Source organism: Terrapene carolina, unplaced genomic scaffold (genome assembly GCF_002925995.2).
Source record: "Terrapene carolina triunguis isolate 2854851 unplaced genomic scaffold, T_m_triunguis-2.0 Scaffold22, whole genome shotgun sequence".
Lineage (NCBI taxonomy): Eukaryota > Metazoa > Chordata > Testudines > Emydidae > Terrapene > Terrapene triunguis.
The window spans coordinates 10,294,349-10,312,084 of NW_020664373.1; the positions used below are offsets into that span (position 1 = coordinate 10,294,349).

Genomic DNA, 17,736 nt, shown 5'->3' on the forward strand with positions numbered 1-17,736 from the left:
ACAATGAAGCTCTTTCGCTTATAATACTGAAAAAACCAAGAGGTGACAATAACACAGTTTTATTGGTTTAAAGAGTTAACAGCAGCTTCTTTTGTGATCAGGCAATGATTAAATTGTCCAGCAGGTGGCTGGCATTCTCCAGCAGAAGCCTGCAGCTTCCATACTATTACTGTAATTATTTAAGCAAGCTTGCTATCCTCCTGCAAAGCAGGGAGAGTGTTGACGTCCAGAGGTTCCTGCCTATAGGATCAGAGTCTTTAAAAGAGCTGTTCCCTTCCCTCACGTTTAAACCCAGCCTACAGCTGCAGGTTCTGAGAACCGGAAGAGACTGGGAAATGCAGTTTGACAGCCACAATCAAAAGTTTTGCAAAATGTAGTTCATGTAATTCAGACTGAACTCTGCTCAGGAGCAGTGTGCTGATGCTGAGAATTTAACTAGCCTGGATTCTGAAAATGCCATGTGTCTATTTGTCTCTTAATTTGGTAAATGGCCTTTTAGAACTGAGTACTACTTATTCGCAAGCCACATGAATGAGAGGGAGAAAAGTTCCAGGATCAAACTGATTCCAGATTATGGAAATAGTTCTGTTCAGTGACGTTTTAAAAAAAAAATCACACAGTGATATATGACTTTCAGTCTCTTCTGTCTATTTAAAAGACACATACAGCAAGAAAACTCAACTCAAGAAGCTTTATGTGAGGATTTTTGAACAAGAAAATTATCTTCCAGTAGAACCGAATTCAGACAATGGCTTCTGAAGAGTGTTTTCTTCTAGACTTGAAAGTGGATAACTTTATTCTTTGCAACATCTCCATCAATCAAAGTGCAAATCTTTCCATCCCGAGTGATGATTGGTTCTACCCAGGTTTCCTGTATGCCATTCCAACTATTTATGGAATCATCATTTTGATAGGACTTATTGGCAATATCACTTTGATTAAGATCTTTTGTACCGTGAAGTCCATGAGAAATGTTCCTAATTTGTTCATCTCCAGTCTGGCTTTAGGAGATCTACTCCTCTTAGTGACCTGTGTCCCTGTGGATGCCAGCAGGTACCTAGCTGATGAATGGCTCTTTGGTCGAGTTGGATGTAAACTTATCCCCTTTATACAACTCACTTCAGTGGGGGTGTCAGTCTTCACACTTACAGCTCTCTCAGCAGACAGGTGAGCCTCCTACTGAAAGCCTGAAATGTGATCTAGACTTTTATGGACCCACAGGCTATATAAGGTACAAATGCAGATAGGTAAAATATATATTGTTGCCAATCTAATATAGTAGATTAATGCAATTGCAGTTTATTTCTGGTGTTCATGCCTCCAAACACAAATGTTAGTGGGGAAGTTTTCTGAGGCTACACTGCGTCTTTGTACAGATTAGTTAACAATGTCAGTTTTATTTAATGCAAAGAAAAATGATAGAAGATGAAGATAAAGTTAAAGCCTGGTGAGAAAAGTATCCATTAGTGAAGGATAATTTGTCCTAAGGCAGTATTACAAGTTTTTTAAATAAGATGATTTAGTCACAGGTCTTCACCAGGTCATATTTCAAGAAGCGTGAAGACACTGAAGTAGCAATTTGCTATCGGTGAAATCATTTCTCTCTGATGGCTCAGCTTTCACACAGCTGATTTCATCTGAGGCAACAGTTTATCATGTATGTTCAAAATATCCAAAATTAGGTGCCTGACGTTAGGGACCTAAATCCATATCAGACACCTAAGTGGCCTGATTTTCAGAGATCCTGCCCCGAAAAGATTTGCCCTGGTTCACTGATTTGCCATTAACTAACCAAAACTGATCTGTGCTATAATTTCTGGCAAACATGTTTTTCCAGTTAGTGTTCAATTTAGCTATAACATTCTAATATATATATATATAAATATATATATACATTTGACTTCTTAAAACTGCCGTGGGTGTAGGAATCAAGCCATTTTAGATTCATGTAAGGCTTTTTGAATCAATTTTACAAACTTTAGTCTTCAAAAGTCCACAGACATTTGAATTGTAATATTACTTCTAAGGATACAGCCTACTTTTCTGCTATATTACAAGAATTCACTTGCAGTACAGCTCTTACATAAATGCATGCCTATGTCAAACAGCCCAGAATGTCTTATTTGCACTCTGTGCTGTAGAATTGAAGTAACAGATTAGTTACTACACCTGCTTTAAGTTCTGAATAGCGCTACACCTCCTTTAAGTTCTGAAACCTCACAAAGGCACCAACTCTTCCAGTAAGAAAAATGGTGTCAGTTTTGTTCTGCACCGAAAGACATTGTGGATAGTATTTTCCTGTTCATAAGGAAATCAAATATAAGCTGCTCTGCATAGATAGAATTAACCATATGTCAGTCTGGTTGGGTTTTCCTTCAAAAATCACTTCAAATATTTTCACTGACTCCTAGATATGGCTTTAAAACAAAAAAATAAAGACCAGTCCATGACACTTCAGAGAGTGGTTCGAAGTCAGTGGGAATGGAATACAGTTTTGTAGTCACAGTGATTCAACGACTGTATATTAGTGCACACATAAAGACACCATTATCAGTGTCAGTCCTAGATAAAGCATACACCTTAATGAAGCCAATACTTTGCAGTCAATTTGCTATAAGAGAGGCTAGAAAACGAGCAAAGCTATACAAATGCACGAGAACAGGATCTTATCCACCTGTGCTCTTCATTTCTGTGTGACAGGCAAGTGGGCTCTTCACCTAGCACAGCTCATTTGAGAGGTTACCGAAAAGCAGGGATCTGTAATGATAGTATTTCTTTCTCTAGAAACCATTGAAAATCCTTTCTATGGGCTTAATATAAATCACTCAAAACATGTCGGGAAAAGAAGAGTTCACTGTAAAGAACAAATTACACCAAGGGAAAGATTTGTTGCTACCTGATCACATGCCAGTAAAAGCAAACAGTGCAGATGCTTTTACTGACCCATCTGTGAACACAAGCTACTGCGGGAACAAGGGAGCTGAACAGAAAACTGCAGCTGTAGCAAGCTGTTTTCCGGAGACTGAAACTCTTAATTTCAGCCCCATTTGAACCCAAAACCATTTGCCCATCATGCTGTGCTGATAGTTGAAAAATGCACCACACTAAAATGTCATTTTGGGAAAATGACTTAAGGAACTAAGGCACCCTTTTCTAGCACAATCTGCCCACTCTCTGAGGTAGATTTTGAACTCACTGTATGAGGCTGTATCCATGAAACAGCTATTAACCTTAATTAGAGTGAAGAAACTTAAATCCTGTGCATCACCCTGGAACTGTTCCTTTAAGGGTCTTTTCTGTTTAGTTCACTAAGATTTTTATTTTGGTTATCGTCAGTGCTGCTGGGACAATATAGTTACAAAACAACAGTGGGTTACATTGGCCAGTTTCCAGATGCTTGGTAATATAATGTTTATTTTCTGGAGACTGTCAGCTTATGTTCCAGAATCCAATTAAAACTTACAGAATCATTAAAAAAAAAATCTCTCTAGACTTTAACCCTCATGGGTACAAAGAAAGCCGTGCAAGTGTGAACTACCTGTAAACCAATGCAGTGATCTCTGCCTGAATCAGCAGCCAGGCTGAGAAGGTAGCTTTAATGTGTATGAACTTTGTCATTCTTCTCAGTAAAGTGTTGACACTTAAACCCAGTGGTTACAATTTCATTGTTTACTATTTCAGTGTTGATCAAAGTATGTGAGGAAGGACAAGGAGGGTCATATTTCTGAGGAGCTGCTTAATCTACTTTGAGTGGCATCCAAGTCCCATTAAAAGTGAGCTTAGTCCACAGAACTCAGCTGGGCATCTGAGCCCCACCAAGGAGGAGCATAGCCCAAGGATCCCAGCAGTGCATGCCATCCACACTAAGGGGAACCACGTCTGAGGGGCCCAGTAGGGCATCTGATGGTCACTAAGGGTTTGCTCAGGAGAATCTGAACCCCACTGCCCCATTATACCAAAGCCGTGGAGCCCAGGAGAGCGTGAATATCTGCACAGCCCATTTGTATGTCTCCAGTGGAGGGGGCTTATCATAGCATCACAAGCTTTTTTTCCCATTCATCTTCTGCATAAGAGTAAACTCAATTCTAGTGTGCCTCAGGCACCGTTAGCAAAGTTGCACAGTGTGTTGACAGAAAAAATACTATTATTATTGTTTATTGAAGTGGTGCCTAGAGGCCCCAATTAGGGATCAGAGCGTCATTGTATTAGCTGCTGTAAGAACATATAGTAAAAATAGAGTCCCATGCCCGAACAGCTTATAGTTGTATCTTACAATCTAAGCACAAGGTGAGAAACAATAGGTAGAATCAACAAACAGATTGGGGCCAGGATTCACAAGGTAGCAGTGAGATGAGTATGGTAGTATAATAAACAGTAGTCGCAGCACCCCGTTGTGTAGGCATCATGGCAGAAGTGAGTTTGAAGGAGATTGGAGAGAGGAGGGTGAAGTGATTTTGCAGATTTTTCTGGGGAACTGCTCCCTGCAATCTTGCTCTGGTATTTACATTGAGCTAATTTGGTATGGAAATCAGGGAGAAGAAATAAATAGGAAAACCCAGATGTTTGACCATAATGACACTTTAACCACTGAGCCACCACACTATTTTAAGTTGCTTCTGGTAGAGACACCAGAAGAGCTACAGAAAACATAATCAGACTGAGTGCCACAGGGAACTTTATATATTTATTTACTCTACTGATTTTCTTTTAATTGCCAAATGCACTGAACTTATCAGCCAGGAAAAGTTTAATGAAAGTACAATGTACAAGGAATGCAATTTTTAAGCTCAAGATAAAATAATTCAATGAGTTGATTCAAGTCAATTTAACATACCCTGTGCTCAGAGGAAGAGAGAATCCCAATTAGCAGAGTCCATGACAAGCTTACTGCAGCACATGGCAATAAATAACTCTTTAACCTAGACAGCCCTACAAACATACACACATACACTGATTTTTTTGCTAAGTGCAAAGTGAAATGGCTATTTAATGACAGTCAAAATGATGGAAACTGCAGCAATGAAATGTGACTTTTCCTAACTTTTTTTCATTAATGAAAAATTAAAGTTTGTATTTTATGGGCAAATGTTCATACTGCTCTGGTTTTCTGAAGTTAATTTTAACATCAATTAATCTGTGGTTTCATCGCCTCATGTGATTGCTCTCATGTCTTTCCACTCTGTTGAAAAATCCATTCAACCGGTCTCCAGTCAGATCTGGAATCTTTAAGAAACAACCCACTCAAAAAAATGCCATTCATGATGAGCTTTCAATGAGGTGATCTTACCCTGAAAGGTCATTTTGACTGGCTTGGAGACATTTGTATTTCCTTTACAGGACATTTTCTTTACGCTCATTCTTCCCTTTGAGCCTGTCATAAGGAAGAATGAGTTCACTGGGACAATGGTATGAAGTTTGTGATCTTTAAGCCGTTTGTTTAGCGTTCCCTAGAAAGAATGAACAGGACTTCTCTGTTGAGCCACCAGTTGTGATCTCAGGCCACAAAGAGACGCAGTTCAGTAGTATAAGGCCTGGTCTAGACTCGGGGGGGGGGGGGGGGGAGAAGAATCAATCTAAGTTACGCAACTTCAGCGGGAATTGTAGACATACCCTTAGAAACAGAATGTTCTAGAGGAATAAGCACAGGACTAGGAGCAATGAATTCTTGCTTTCTAATCGTAGACCAATCATTGACATAATTACGTCACTTAATCTTTCTGTTGTAGTTTTCCCATCTGTACAATAGGGATATGACCACCATCCCACCACACAGAGTGTTTGCAAACTACTGTATGAATGCTAAACTTCACTAATATACACACAAACCCCTCCAATGATTTGCCCTGCAGGGACCTATAACTTATTTAGACAATTGAACTATCACTTGCAAAACTTCTGTCATTGTTAGCAGCTATGCACAAGCACCAGGGCAAACTTCTGAGCTCTATTTCTCCTACAGTAGGAGACTAGGATGGGGGCTGAAAAGCCTCTAACCCCCCCATTGATTGGTTAAAAGTGGATGTACCCTAAAACAGGGGTTCTCAACCTTTTTCTTTTGGAGGCCCCCCCAACATGCTATAAAAACTCCACGGCCCAGTTGGGGGAGGGCTCTGGGCTTCAGCTTGGGGAAGGGGGGCTTATGCCCCACCGGGCTGGGGGGGCTCAGGGCCTTAGGCCTGCAAGGAGGGGGGCTTGGGACTTTATCCCCATGGGGTCGGAGGGTCTGGGTATCTGTCTTGTGGGGAGCTTCTGCCGGGGCTTGGGTCTCTGGGCTCAGGGATTCTGCCCCGTGGGGCCCTGGGCTTGGGGCTTCTGCCCTATCGGGCGACTTCTGTCAGGGCTCAGGGTGCCGGGGCTCCGGGCTTCAGACCCACAGGGTGCTGGGGCTTGGGACTCTGGCTTTTAGCTCCGCAGGTGGGGGCTCGGGGCTTCCACCCTGCAGGGTGCTGGGGCTCCGGACTCCGAACTTCAGACACCGGGGCTCAGAATTCTAAGCGGCCCTGCTTGGTGGACCCCCTGAAAGAGCTCGTGGTCTCCCAGTGGGCCGTGGAGCCCGGTTGAGAACCGCTGCCCTAAAGAATCATCTCACAAACTATTCGCTAAACTCTTAAGCCCAACCTGTGAATAATAGTGTGATCATAGTAGACAGGAATCAGTTAAATTATAGGATGTGGGAAAACTGTTTTGCTGGATGAGATGGGGCATGCTACTGACTCTTTACTGTTTATTTACTCTATGTTCCAGTAAAGCCCAGAGGCCCCAATAAGGGTCACATCTCCATTGTGCTAGGTCTGTACAAACCAATAATAAATTCTTTAGTGCATAGACTTTAAAGAAAAGACACAACATTTGAATGAGACAACAAGTGAGGGAGGGGGCACAAGGAAGAGGTAACAATAATATGAATGTGTTTTCAGGTTGGCTACATTGTGCACACATCTGCTCAGCTGTGTTGGGTATGAGCAAGGAAGGTTGTATCCTGTGCAGTTTAGTTTTGTATCCACCTGGGTGGCTGCTGGCTTCCTGTGAGCTCTTCAGGGGTGTAGAGGCAGATAGGAAAGAGCTAAAGGGTGTGGGGTATTTTATTTGAAGCTGTGCTCCATGGCCTATCAGGCACCATTGCTGGATATGAAAGAACAGGAAAATAAATAGTGGCTGTGTGGTGGGAGAGAGGCTTGGGGGGTCCTTGAAGAGAGAGTGTGTATGTTTTCTAAAGTTTATGGGTAAACCCTGCTAGAGGAAGGCTGTTCATCTGGGTATTGTCCTATCCTGACAAAGGACAGAAGTTTTTGTGGTAGTGTTTATTAAATCCCACACAAGGACCGACTTCGTCTGCTTGGGTGTATGCTGGACACAGCTATGTGGCGAGAGCGCACACATCTGACACTAACTAACCCATCCAGAAAAGTCAAAACTGGCTGTGTAGGTGATGCTTTGTGAACTAAGAAAAAAGCCAATTCATTTAATTGTCCCTGTCACTGGAGATTTCTCTGTTGGTTTGTAACTGAGCTTTCCCTCAGAGCATGAGGCTGACAGGCATTTGACGTTTTTTTATTTAAATGAGCTGGGCTGCCATGCACTGAACACACACTCTCAATTTTTCACAGAGATTGTTAAAACAAATGTCAAAGTTTTCATGCAGTGAGTTACAAGCCTTTCATCTTCCCAACGTAATCTTGTTTTCACAGAACACAGGAGGAAGAAATGTAGTTGCAGTGAGTTTGCAAATGGCATATTTATTGTAAGCATCCTAGGACAATTTCAAATGTAGGTGCGGACCCCTTTGGGAATCTTAGACATAGTCTGCGGTCCCCCAGGGATCCACAGACCACAGGTTGAAAAACACTGTTCTAGATTATCAAGGTGTTAATACTGGCAGACTGCAGGGTTGTGTGCCACTCAGCTCTTGCAGAAAGCTGCATAGTTATAGAATACAACAGCATTTGATAAACTTATGTGCAGGAGTTATGAGCATACAGTGAGGGGCTAGATCACAAATGGGACTCAGGGTCACCACTGCAATGTCTAACATTAGGTGCCCTGACACCTAGTGGAATCCACAGCCTTGAGTTAGGTGCCCAGGTTCTGTATACAATCCATGGGAGAGTTAGGCACCTAAGACTCCAAATTCACAAAACCCAGCGTGCTAAGTGGGGAGCTGTCTAAGCTAACCAATAGGAAGGTGAGGGGTGTGGCCTAAGCCGCACCCCTCAAAAGGACTTGGGCAGCTTTCTTTGCTTGGGATTTGCAGCTGTGAGCCCTCTCCTGAAGTTAGGTGCCTAAGCCATACCAGCCCTTTTTCACAAAAAATGAGGAGGTAGACCCCCTCCCTCCCCCTGCAATAGCCTAGTGGTTGGACTCTATTCCAGGCTGTAAGAGACCTGGGTTCAAGTCCCTACTCTGCCTGATACAGAGCAGAGAGCTGAGCAACATATGTTTTTTGTGGTGGCGTGTCTGATCTGGTAGGCATGCTCTATGCTGGCCCCTAAGCAGTCCTCCCAGATTGGGCTCTGCAGGCAAGATTTTTTTTTTTTTTTAAAGGATCCCCCCCCAGCCTAAGGGGAGGACCCACAGGACCTAAAACCCAAATGATTACGGGGGACAACTAATGTAAAAACAGGGACAGGAGTGCAATTAAAGGGTCAAAAGGAGGGAACCTGACGGGGACACCGAGCAGAGAACCCCGGACAGCGCCCACTGCTCCTCAAAGGTGTCAAGGGAGCCAGTGGATGCCGCCCAGAGGAACTCTGCCCGGATACGTGAACGGACAGAGGATCGGAAACAGGCCCCACAGTCACAGGAACCTCCGTCGGCCAACCTCCTCTCCCTGGTCTTATAGATGGCCTGTTTAGCCAGGGCCAAGAGGAAGTTGACCAGGAGGTCCCGCGACTTTGTGGGGCCACGGATAGGGAGTGCATAAATGAGAAGGTGAGGGGAAAAGTGTAACCAAAAACGCAACATAGGTGAGGAAATGCCTACTTTTAGGAGCCTGCTGGGACTTGGGCATGCACTTGGGCATGTAGCTGTCACATTGGCAGACATTTAAGTACCTAGGGGACTTTTCTGGTGGAAACTCAGGCAGCGATGGGAGTTCAGCTGCCTCCTGGGTTAGGAGGCAGCTGAGTGGGAATTTTGAGGATCGAAGTTTTGGACTTAGGTGCCTAAAATGGTAGTTAGGCACCTAAATCCCTGTGTGGATCTAGACCTTGGTTGTTTACAGTTGAAGACAGTGGTAGCTGCAGTAGTTCAGGGCTTTGAAAATCAGGCTTGAGGTGTCTAAAGTTGGGTACTCAAAAATTGAGGCCACTTTTGAAAACGTTGGCCCTAACATTTGACTTTGTGTTGTCTTGGACAGCTGCAGAAATGGAATTAAAACTCAGACACAACTGACTCTCTGTCCTGTGCTTAGACTATGTTGTGTCCCTTACAGTAAGTGTGACTATACAAATAATGTGTGCTTTGCCTATGTACTGTTATTGCAGTGTATTGATCCTAAGAAAGCCATGGAAGGAAAAGAAATCCAAACCCTTTGGGAAGATATTTCCAAGGACTCAAAATTAGAGAAGCCAGTCTCCTTACCTGTTGAATTAACCTCTCCTGTTCCCTGTAGACATACAGCACACTTTAGTAACTATATGTATAATCCCAGAAGAAAAGGTAATGCCTGTAGATCTGTTTAGCTGTCCAATTTTATTACTAGCGGACTATAGTGTCTATAGCGGGATTAAATAAAACATGCCACAGTGAAATAAAACCACAATGTGGCTTGCTTTTCTACCCAGATTGGATTTCCATGCTATTGTTTTAAAGGTTTGATCTTTTGTGGCTGACAAAAGCTTGAAATCATATTTAGCATGGGTTGTAAAACTTCAATGTGCATCTGGGTTATGAATGTATTCCAGGCAATCTAGCAATAACACTTCATAAGTTATGTATTGCTTCCAGGGCACTAAAGTACTGTTTTCAGATAATCTGCTTGTTGTGCTATAATTTTCTGTGTAGTAACGGGAAGCTTTTGAGTAAGGGCTGAGTAAACCATTTTCCAGAAAAACAAAAGATTGCCTGTTCAAGCCTATGAAAATTTACTGAATGGTTCCCTCCATAAATTACTTTCTGGATTCAGATACGAGAGCTCTGAACCTGAATGTTAATACTTCCAGTTCAGATAAGAAAATCTGAACGGGCTGAATGGCTTGGGTTTGATCCAACACCCATTTAATTCAATGGAAAGTCTCCATTGACTACAGTGGAAGTTGCATAGGGCCCTTAATGAATTGTTTCCTCATGATTGCTTTTGAATAGTTCTTATTGTGCTGCATGCACGGTATACATGTAGATATGCATATCTCTTTTGCTTGATATACAAAATTTTACATCCTGTGTTGCTTTCCACTGTGTCAACACAATACAAACCCTTATAACAGCCTGAGTTTGCATTAGCTCAGCTCCCTTGTCCATCTGCACCAAGAAAAACAGCGCAAACAGCATGAGCTTTCTTAATATTTTGATTACACTTCCAGTTACACCAGATGGCTTAAACATGGTGGAGCGAATTCCATTATCAGAAACACATACAAGTCCCTTTTCAATCAATGGGACTTGTGGATGAAAATCTGAGGGCAGAATTAGTGCTAATGGGCCAGTGTGTGTCAATATTTAAGCAACAGTGGGGTATAGGTGGGTTATTATTTAGTATTTGATGTTGTTAGGCATTACTGTAACAGAGTCAGGAACCCTTGCTCCATTCCGCTAGGCACTGTCCAGACAATTAACAAAAAAGAGCTCTGTTTCTGTCCGAGGGATCTCACAATCTATATATCAGATGGAACACAGCAAGGGATAAAACAGAAAAATAGGATGTAAGTGAATTGGGAGGGTGAGCTTTCTGTAAAGGGAACAAGTGTTTGTGACAGATATTAGTCATGGCCATCAATTTATTACTGGAAGGCACTTATGCCTGGATCCACAAAGGGATGGAGGCATTGCAACGCTCAGCAGCGCAGCACCTAGAAAATCACAGGGACAACACTATGATCCACAAGTCTGAGCTAGGCTCCCTATACAACGAATGGGGAGAGAGAGGCACTGTAGAATGTGATCCACAAAAGCCAGAATACAAAGCAAGGAGCTGCCTAAGCTAGCCAATGGGAGATGCCAAGAGAAAGGGTGTGTCCTAAACCTTGCGCCTCTCTCGGAGTGATGTGCCTACGTCCAGGCTGCAGGGAGGTGCCTTTCTCTGCTTAGTGTTCCATAAACCAGAACCCCTCTCCTGGAGTCTGACAGTTTCAGCACCTAAGTAGTTTCTTGTAGGAATGACTTAGATGGCTGCTTCGCACTAAACAAGACAACTGTTCCACTGTGGATAAATACTTACAATAGTCTATGGGCCAGAAAGAGTGGGAGCAAGAGAGTGAGTGATTCCATAGCTTTGTGGTTAGAGCACCCACGTACGGTCCAGTCCCTCTGCGCCCATCACTCTTTCATTATTATCCAGCAGAACAGCTTCAAAAGAAGAGACTGAGGGAGCTCCCACATCAGAATATCTTATAGTTCAGTGGTTAGAGCACTCCCCTCGGAGGTGGGAGACCCCCTTGTTCAAATCCTTTCTTCCCCCACTTCCAGATGGGGGGGGAACTGAATCTGGATCTCCCGCATTCCCAGAGATGGCTCTAACCACTGGGCTAAAAGTTACAAGATGGGCACCACCTCCTCCAGCTGGATTGTGAATGGGATTCTGCCTTTTCCAGACAGATTTTGAATGAGACCCAATCCAGCAGGCAGCCTCTGAGCACACGTAAAGCACAGGAGGTAGGTAGATGAGTACCTATCTTCCCCCAGTTCATGGATAACATAACTCTGGGGCTTAGGCAGGAGGTAGGCATCCAGACGCCTAGTGTGAGGCACCAGTGCACATGCCCAGAGGCAGAAAGTTTGGTGCTGAGGGAGCTTTTACCCATGAAAACTTAAGTGCTGAGTGAGTGTAGGCGCCTACACGGTTCAGTGGGAGTTTTGTTGCTCACAGTGGAACCGTAAACTTGGATTTAGGAACCTAAAAGTGAGACTTGTGGATCAGAGCCTTAGATACTACTGTGATGAGGGAGGCATAAGAACCTACCTGAAATAAAACAGAGTTTAGCAGAAAATCATAAGCATGCAATCATGAAAAATGGACTTGCATCAAACATATTGACACATTCTGAACAATGGATGGGCACCATTGATTTAAATTGTGTTGTCTCGCTGAAAAGTGACTTTAAAAATGGTATTATGAGGGTTCCATTGGGCTGCTTTTCACTGATTCCATATCAGATGTGCTTATTTTACAAGTAAAATGATGGGCTCTTTCTAAATGTGATCCTTGCAAACTTAGTCTGGGATTTTAAATTAACTTGTATTTTCCTTCTCATTTATCATCACTAGTAACAAAGATTCTTCAGGCTTAATTAGGCTGTTAGCTGAACAAAAAGCTCTTTCTCTTCTTCTTCTTTTTTTTTTTTTTTTTTTTTTTTTTTTTTTTTTTCATTTTACAGTTATTTTTATATACTCTTGTATCCATTTTTACCCATGAAGAATACAAAATCTGGGGTTTCACGATGTGGAATGGATTTTTAATCTTCATTTGAGTGACTGTGGTGCCTGTGAAAGATACCATATGGTCAGACAAAAACAGTGTACAGACCTCTATAAATTAGGAAGAGCAAGAACAGGGGCAGTGTAAGCTTCTCCACCATGCCACCAATGCCTAAAAACTGTTCTAGAGCAGATCACTTCCAAGAGCGGAAGGCCATTTTTGTCTCCGTGCTCATTCAGTTCTAGACCCCTGTGTTAAGACTGCCATAATTGCTAAGACTTCCAAATTGTATGATGTTTTTAAATATACGGATACACCACTTACTAGGACCTGGACTGAGACCACAAATCTCATTTCATAAAAGACAACAAAACAGCCGTTAAAAGACAAACCATGAAACCCTGGCTTCTTTGAAGTCAGTAGAGTTTTACCATGTACTTCAGTGGGACCAGGATTTCACACAAGGACTTTTGATTGATAATCACAAGTAGAGAACAGGGGCACCATGTAGCGGGGACAGGGAGGGGCTTCTGTCACCCCACCCCACCCCCGAGTTTCGTACAAGAAGTGTGCTCCCAGGCGGAACTCTTAACAACAGCACTGCATGTATGTGGAATGTGAGTTTTCAGAGGAGAGGTGCTGCTCCCAGCTTGTGTCCCTGGGGCAGGGAATCAGTATTTTGTTTACAAACAGGTAGGGTGATTAAGATAAGAAAGGGCTGGTAATTAAATTAAGGATCTGGAAGTCCTTAGATGAGCCTGTAAAACAGGAATCCCTCTGCAGTGGGTGGAAGATTTTGAAGACAGAGTGCAGGGGACTCCGAAGAAATGCAGCCAAGCCCTCTGCACCAAGGTTACATTCAGAAAAGAGGGAGATTTGAGGGGTGTAGGTGAAAAGAAGGGGCCAAAACTCAGAGAACAGCTAGCAGTGTATAGAGAAGTTCCCACTCTACCTGTGGTACATATGTGGTCCCATCACCATAGGGTCTGAATGCTTCACAATGTCTAACCTATTTCTCCTCACAGCCACTCTAAGGTAGAACAGTGCTGTTATCCCTATTGTTCAAATGAGCCACTGAGGCACAGAGAGACTAAGGCCCAGACTTTCAAAAGTATTTAGGCACCTAATGGGATTTTCAAAAGCACCTAGCAGGTTAGGTGCTTTGTAAACCACACTAGATGTTTAGCTGCATTTTGGGTGCCTAAAAACCTTTGAAACTCTGTCCCTAAGGCACCAGCCTGAGGTCATACAGGAAGTCCCTGGGGGAAGTAGACCCCAACCCAGGTCTCTCAAGGCTAACTCCCCACAAGTGCTGACTTTCTTCTTTCCGGGGGGAGAAGGGTGCTTCCCCCTCCCCCCACCCTTTCCCCCAAGGCCCCACCCTCACTCCACCTCTTCCCATCTCTGCTCTGCCCCCTCCCCCCAGCACCTCTCACCTGCCACTGAACAGCTGATTGGCAGGTGACGGGTGGGCGCTGAGCACCCGCTATTTTTTTTCCGTGGGTGCTCCAGCCCCAGAGCACCCATGGAGTTGGCACCTATGTAGCTCCCTATCCACTGGACCAGCCTATCTTTCTGCTGTAGGCTGTAAAAAAAGAAGACTGATAGATGGGAGCAAAACCAAGAAGGCCAGTTCTCTGAGACCCCAGCAATCAGTCCCAAGCGATTCGGAAGGATGTCATGGTTGACACCATGAAAAGCAGCACAGAGGTCAGGAAGGATGAAGAAAGAAAGAGAACAAGAGTCAGATGAAAGGAGATCACAACCCCCAAAGGGTGGCAGGTTCTGTCCCAGGCTGGGTTGTAGAGCAATGGCTGCTGTGCAATTTTACATTTTAACTGAAAACCATTTTGTTTTGTCATTTTTTGTTCTGAGTTTGAGAAAAGGAAGGAATGAGAAAGTGTCATATGAATATCAGATGTGTTTACGCCTCAAATTCTTAGGGTTTCAGCTGTATCCAGGCCAATTCCAGAACAAAGAACAGAAATTGCATCACAGAGTCCGTAAAGTTGACGATTATTGTCATGATTTGTGTTATTCGCTGAGCACCATCTGTGTGCTCAGCACTGTTCAGCATATGCCAGAAAATGTAGCCCCTGAGCCAATGCATATAAGATACATAACTCTGGAAAAGACGGCTCAGATATTTAAGTCTGAAATGTATACTTATTGAGCACATGTGAATATCTATGAGTGGAGGCACTGATGGCAATAGTTTTACTTGATTAAGGACTAGAAGATTTGACCCTCCAACTTTCTTTCAAGTGGAAGAGCTGCCCAGAGCTCCTGTGACTGTTTATTTTCCTTTCCTGCCTGCAGTGGCCCTGAGATACCGCACAAGTCTCCATTTTTTTCTCAACTTTAAAATGTGGAATGTTCTTGATGTTTGGTTTTAAATATTCTCCTGTGAGAACTGCATCTCAATCACTGTAGTGCTGTGTTTAGGAGCCTTCTGGAAAGTAACTAGCCTTTAAACAGAAGTGAAAGCAGTGTTTCCAACGCTCATGATTTTTTCATGAGTCTCATGATAATTATTATTTTCCTTACATCCCCAGCTTCTGGAGTTAAGTTGAGATGTGATGATTTCAGCCTCCATTCTTAAAGAAAAATGAAGTTTCTAGCCCTTGTGGCTATAGAAAAAGCTTCAAAATGTTACCCTAGTGCAACCTAAAAGCTCAAAAAGTAGAAGGGAAATAAAAAGAACACCAAATGGATTATTTTTACATAATCTCATGTTTTAAAGCCAATCTCTTGATTTTTGGTGAGCCTGAGTAATGATTTTTGAACATTTGGCATTGGCAATACTGTGAAAGTGACTTGAAAGTGTCAGTTTCACTCCTGTTTAAAGTCAGTATCTTGTCTATTATTTGTAGTGGGGTAAAACCCATAGAGCCCCAGGCAGTTGCAATATAAACTCACGGGGCCTTGCCCTAGTAGGATGTTTCCAAAAGTTAAATGATCTATTCCAAGCTTGGTGAACTGCAAAGAAGTGATAGAAAGTAATGGAGATTTTTCTACAATTGTTTCAATTGTTGTATTCAAGTTAGTAACAAAGTAAGAATATACATTAAAATTTTAAACCTAACCAGTGTCCCTTAACCCTTAAGTGACTTGAAACAAGATGTCAGAACATGTTAGTATTAGAGCTGAGTGGGTCTAATATTTATTAAATTTTCTTTCTTTATGTAGGAATTAGATACTGTGATCCTGTCAGCTAGTTTCTAAGTTATTAGAAAGTAGCTGCTGGAATCACAGTTAGAGTTGCCCCCACTACCAAAATTTGAAATAGTGCCCCTGGTATAGAACTATTGAACTGTTTGCTAAGGAATAGACTGTCCCTAGAGCTGCCATTATTTCCATGCAATAAACTACGTCACCTCTTCTACAGTTTTGTTTTCTATTTTTTCAATTAATTTGGGATAGATTTCAGGAAGGATCTATAGCAATGATGTTAGCCAGGAATAGTGCAGTCACTGTTAAACAGTCACTATTAAGCTCTCCTTCCCAAAAGACCAATGGAATGTAATTCTTCTCTAATCCCCTTTGCTGTATCAGTCCTGAGCCATTCCTGAACTGAAATTGCAATTCATCCAGATTGTATGGTGATTTTGTAATGGGCACAAGTGAGGAGTAGGATTTGAATTCAAGTCTCAAGAAGTACCTACTATGCTAATTCTGCCATTGAAATGTCAAGTTACTGGAAAAGGAAGAGGAAGTGATTGACATTCCAAACACTAGCTGCCTATGTATTCGCGTTTCCCAATATAGATGTACAACTTATTAAAATCAACAAGCTTCAAATACGGATTTCAACAACAAAAGTCCACCCCGGAATCAAACATCATAACCACAATCTGAAGCAAAGCCCCAGTTAAAACAGGCCCACTATGAATTGCTGGGCAGCTGTCAGGAGTGTCTTGGTGAGTTGCACAGTCCAGCAACCTTGTGAGGAAATATATCTATTTAATAGATTTGCTGATTTACTTATCTACAGATGTATAAATATTCATACTGCTCATTCCTGAAAAAAAAGAAAACAAAACAAAAAAACCCAAGGTTTATGGCATTGTTCTGCTCACTGCTGCTGCAGATGTCCAGTCAGATTTCTTTATAATTTCTCCTATGAAATGCTACTTTACTATCAACAGGACTCCTTCTTATGTTTGTTTAATATAATAATTCACACATGTAATAAGATTAAACTTCTTTCCCCAAGGCTTAAGGCCTTTTATATATTAATTAAGGTAGTGGAATCGTGCCAATATGCTACCTTTCATGTTGTCTGGGGAACTCTTGCACTGGGACAATAGAAAACTGTAGTTACATATCTTTAATAATTTTCAAATTTTCCCTTTATATGCCAGAGACTGGGGTGCACATATTATGTTTGGCAAAAGGGACAGAGGAATCAGTTCAGGTGAAATTTTATAAATACATTGAACTTGAGCCGTTTTGACCTTTGGAACAGTTGATTTTTTTAAATTGTTCATGTTTTTCGGTTCTTTTCAACTGGGAGCTCAAATATGGGAAGACAGTAATAAAAGTTGTTTTTTGCTTCATTACAGCAGGACACACTAGATACTTTATGGGAGTTTGTTTTCTAGATCTGTGCAGAACTCAGCAGTTTCACTTCTCAGAAATTCACCTCAACATTTGAGAACACTTCAGTTCACCCTGAATTAATACGCTACCACCTGAGTTTTTTCTTTACATTTCAGGATGAAATGAACCCAGCATCTCAAAGTAAAACTCAAACTGTGTGAGTCAACATTAAAAAATAAAAAGACTCATGATTTCAATGCAAAACCTGACACTAGCATGAAATTGGCTCCAACTCAGCCTGAAAAGTTCACAAAGTATACAGCAAATCTGGTGCAGTCTGAATGTTGAGTTTGTATTAAAACAGAGGCCAGGCAAATTTTCTGGAATTTTGTTGTGAACATTTTGCCCAGGAGTCCGGACTTTTTCCCTACTAATGTACCTGAGTTTTTTGTCCAATTTATAAATTGTAGAGGATGGTCTAAGGTTTTGTTTTATAGATGGTCCAAAACCTAGCAGCAATAGGATTCTTTTTAGTTGATAATATTTGGGCCTTGTTCTAACACCTTCCTACAGACCCAGCCCAGAGGAATGCTCTAGCAGATGTGATGCAGAGTTTTCTCCTC

General features: G+C 42.2%; 1 protein-coding gene across 1 annotated transcript in view; it reads left to right on the forward strand.

Annotated features, from left to right (window-relative positions):
• Positions 1 to 748: 748 nt before the first annotated feature.
• Positions 749 to 17,736, forward strand: part of LOC112103825 (gastrin-releasing peptide receptor) — a 35,062-nt gene continuing 18,074 nt past the window's right edge. Inside the window, exon 1 of the mRNA XM_024195776.1 lies at positions 749 to 1,167. Coding sequence (XP_024051544.1) covers positions 749 to 1,167 — 419 coding nt within the window. The remainder of the gene's footprint in view (positions 1,168 to 17,736) is intronic.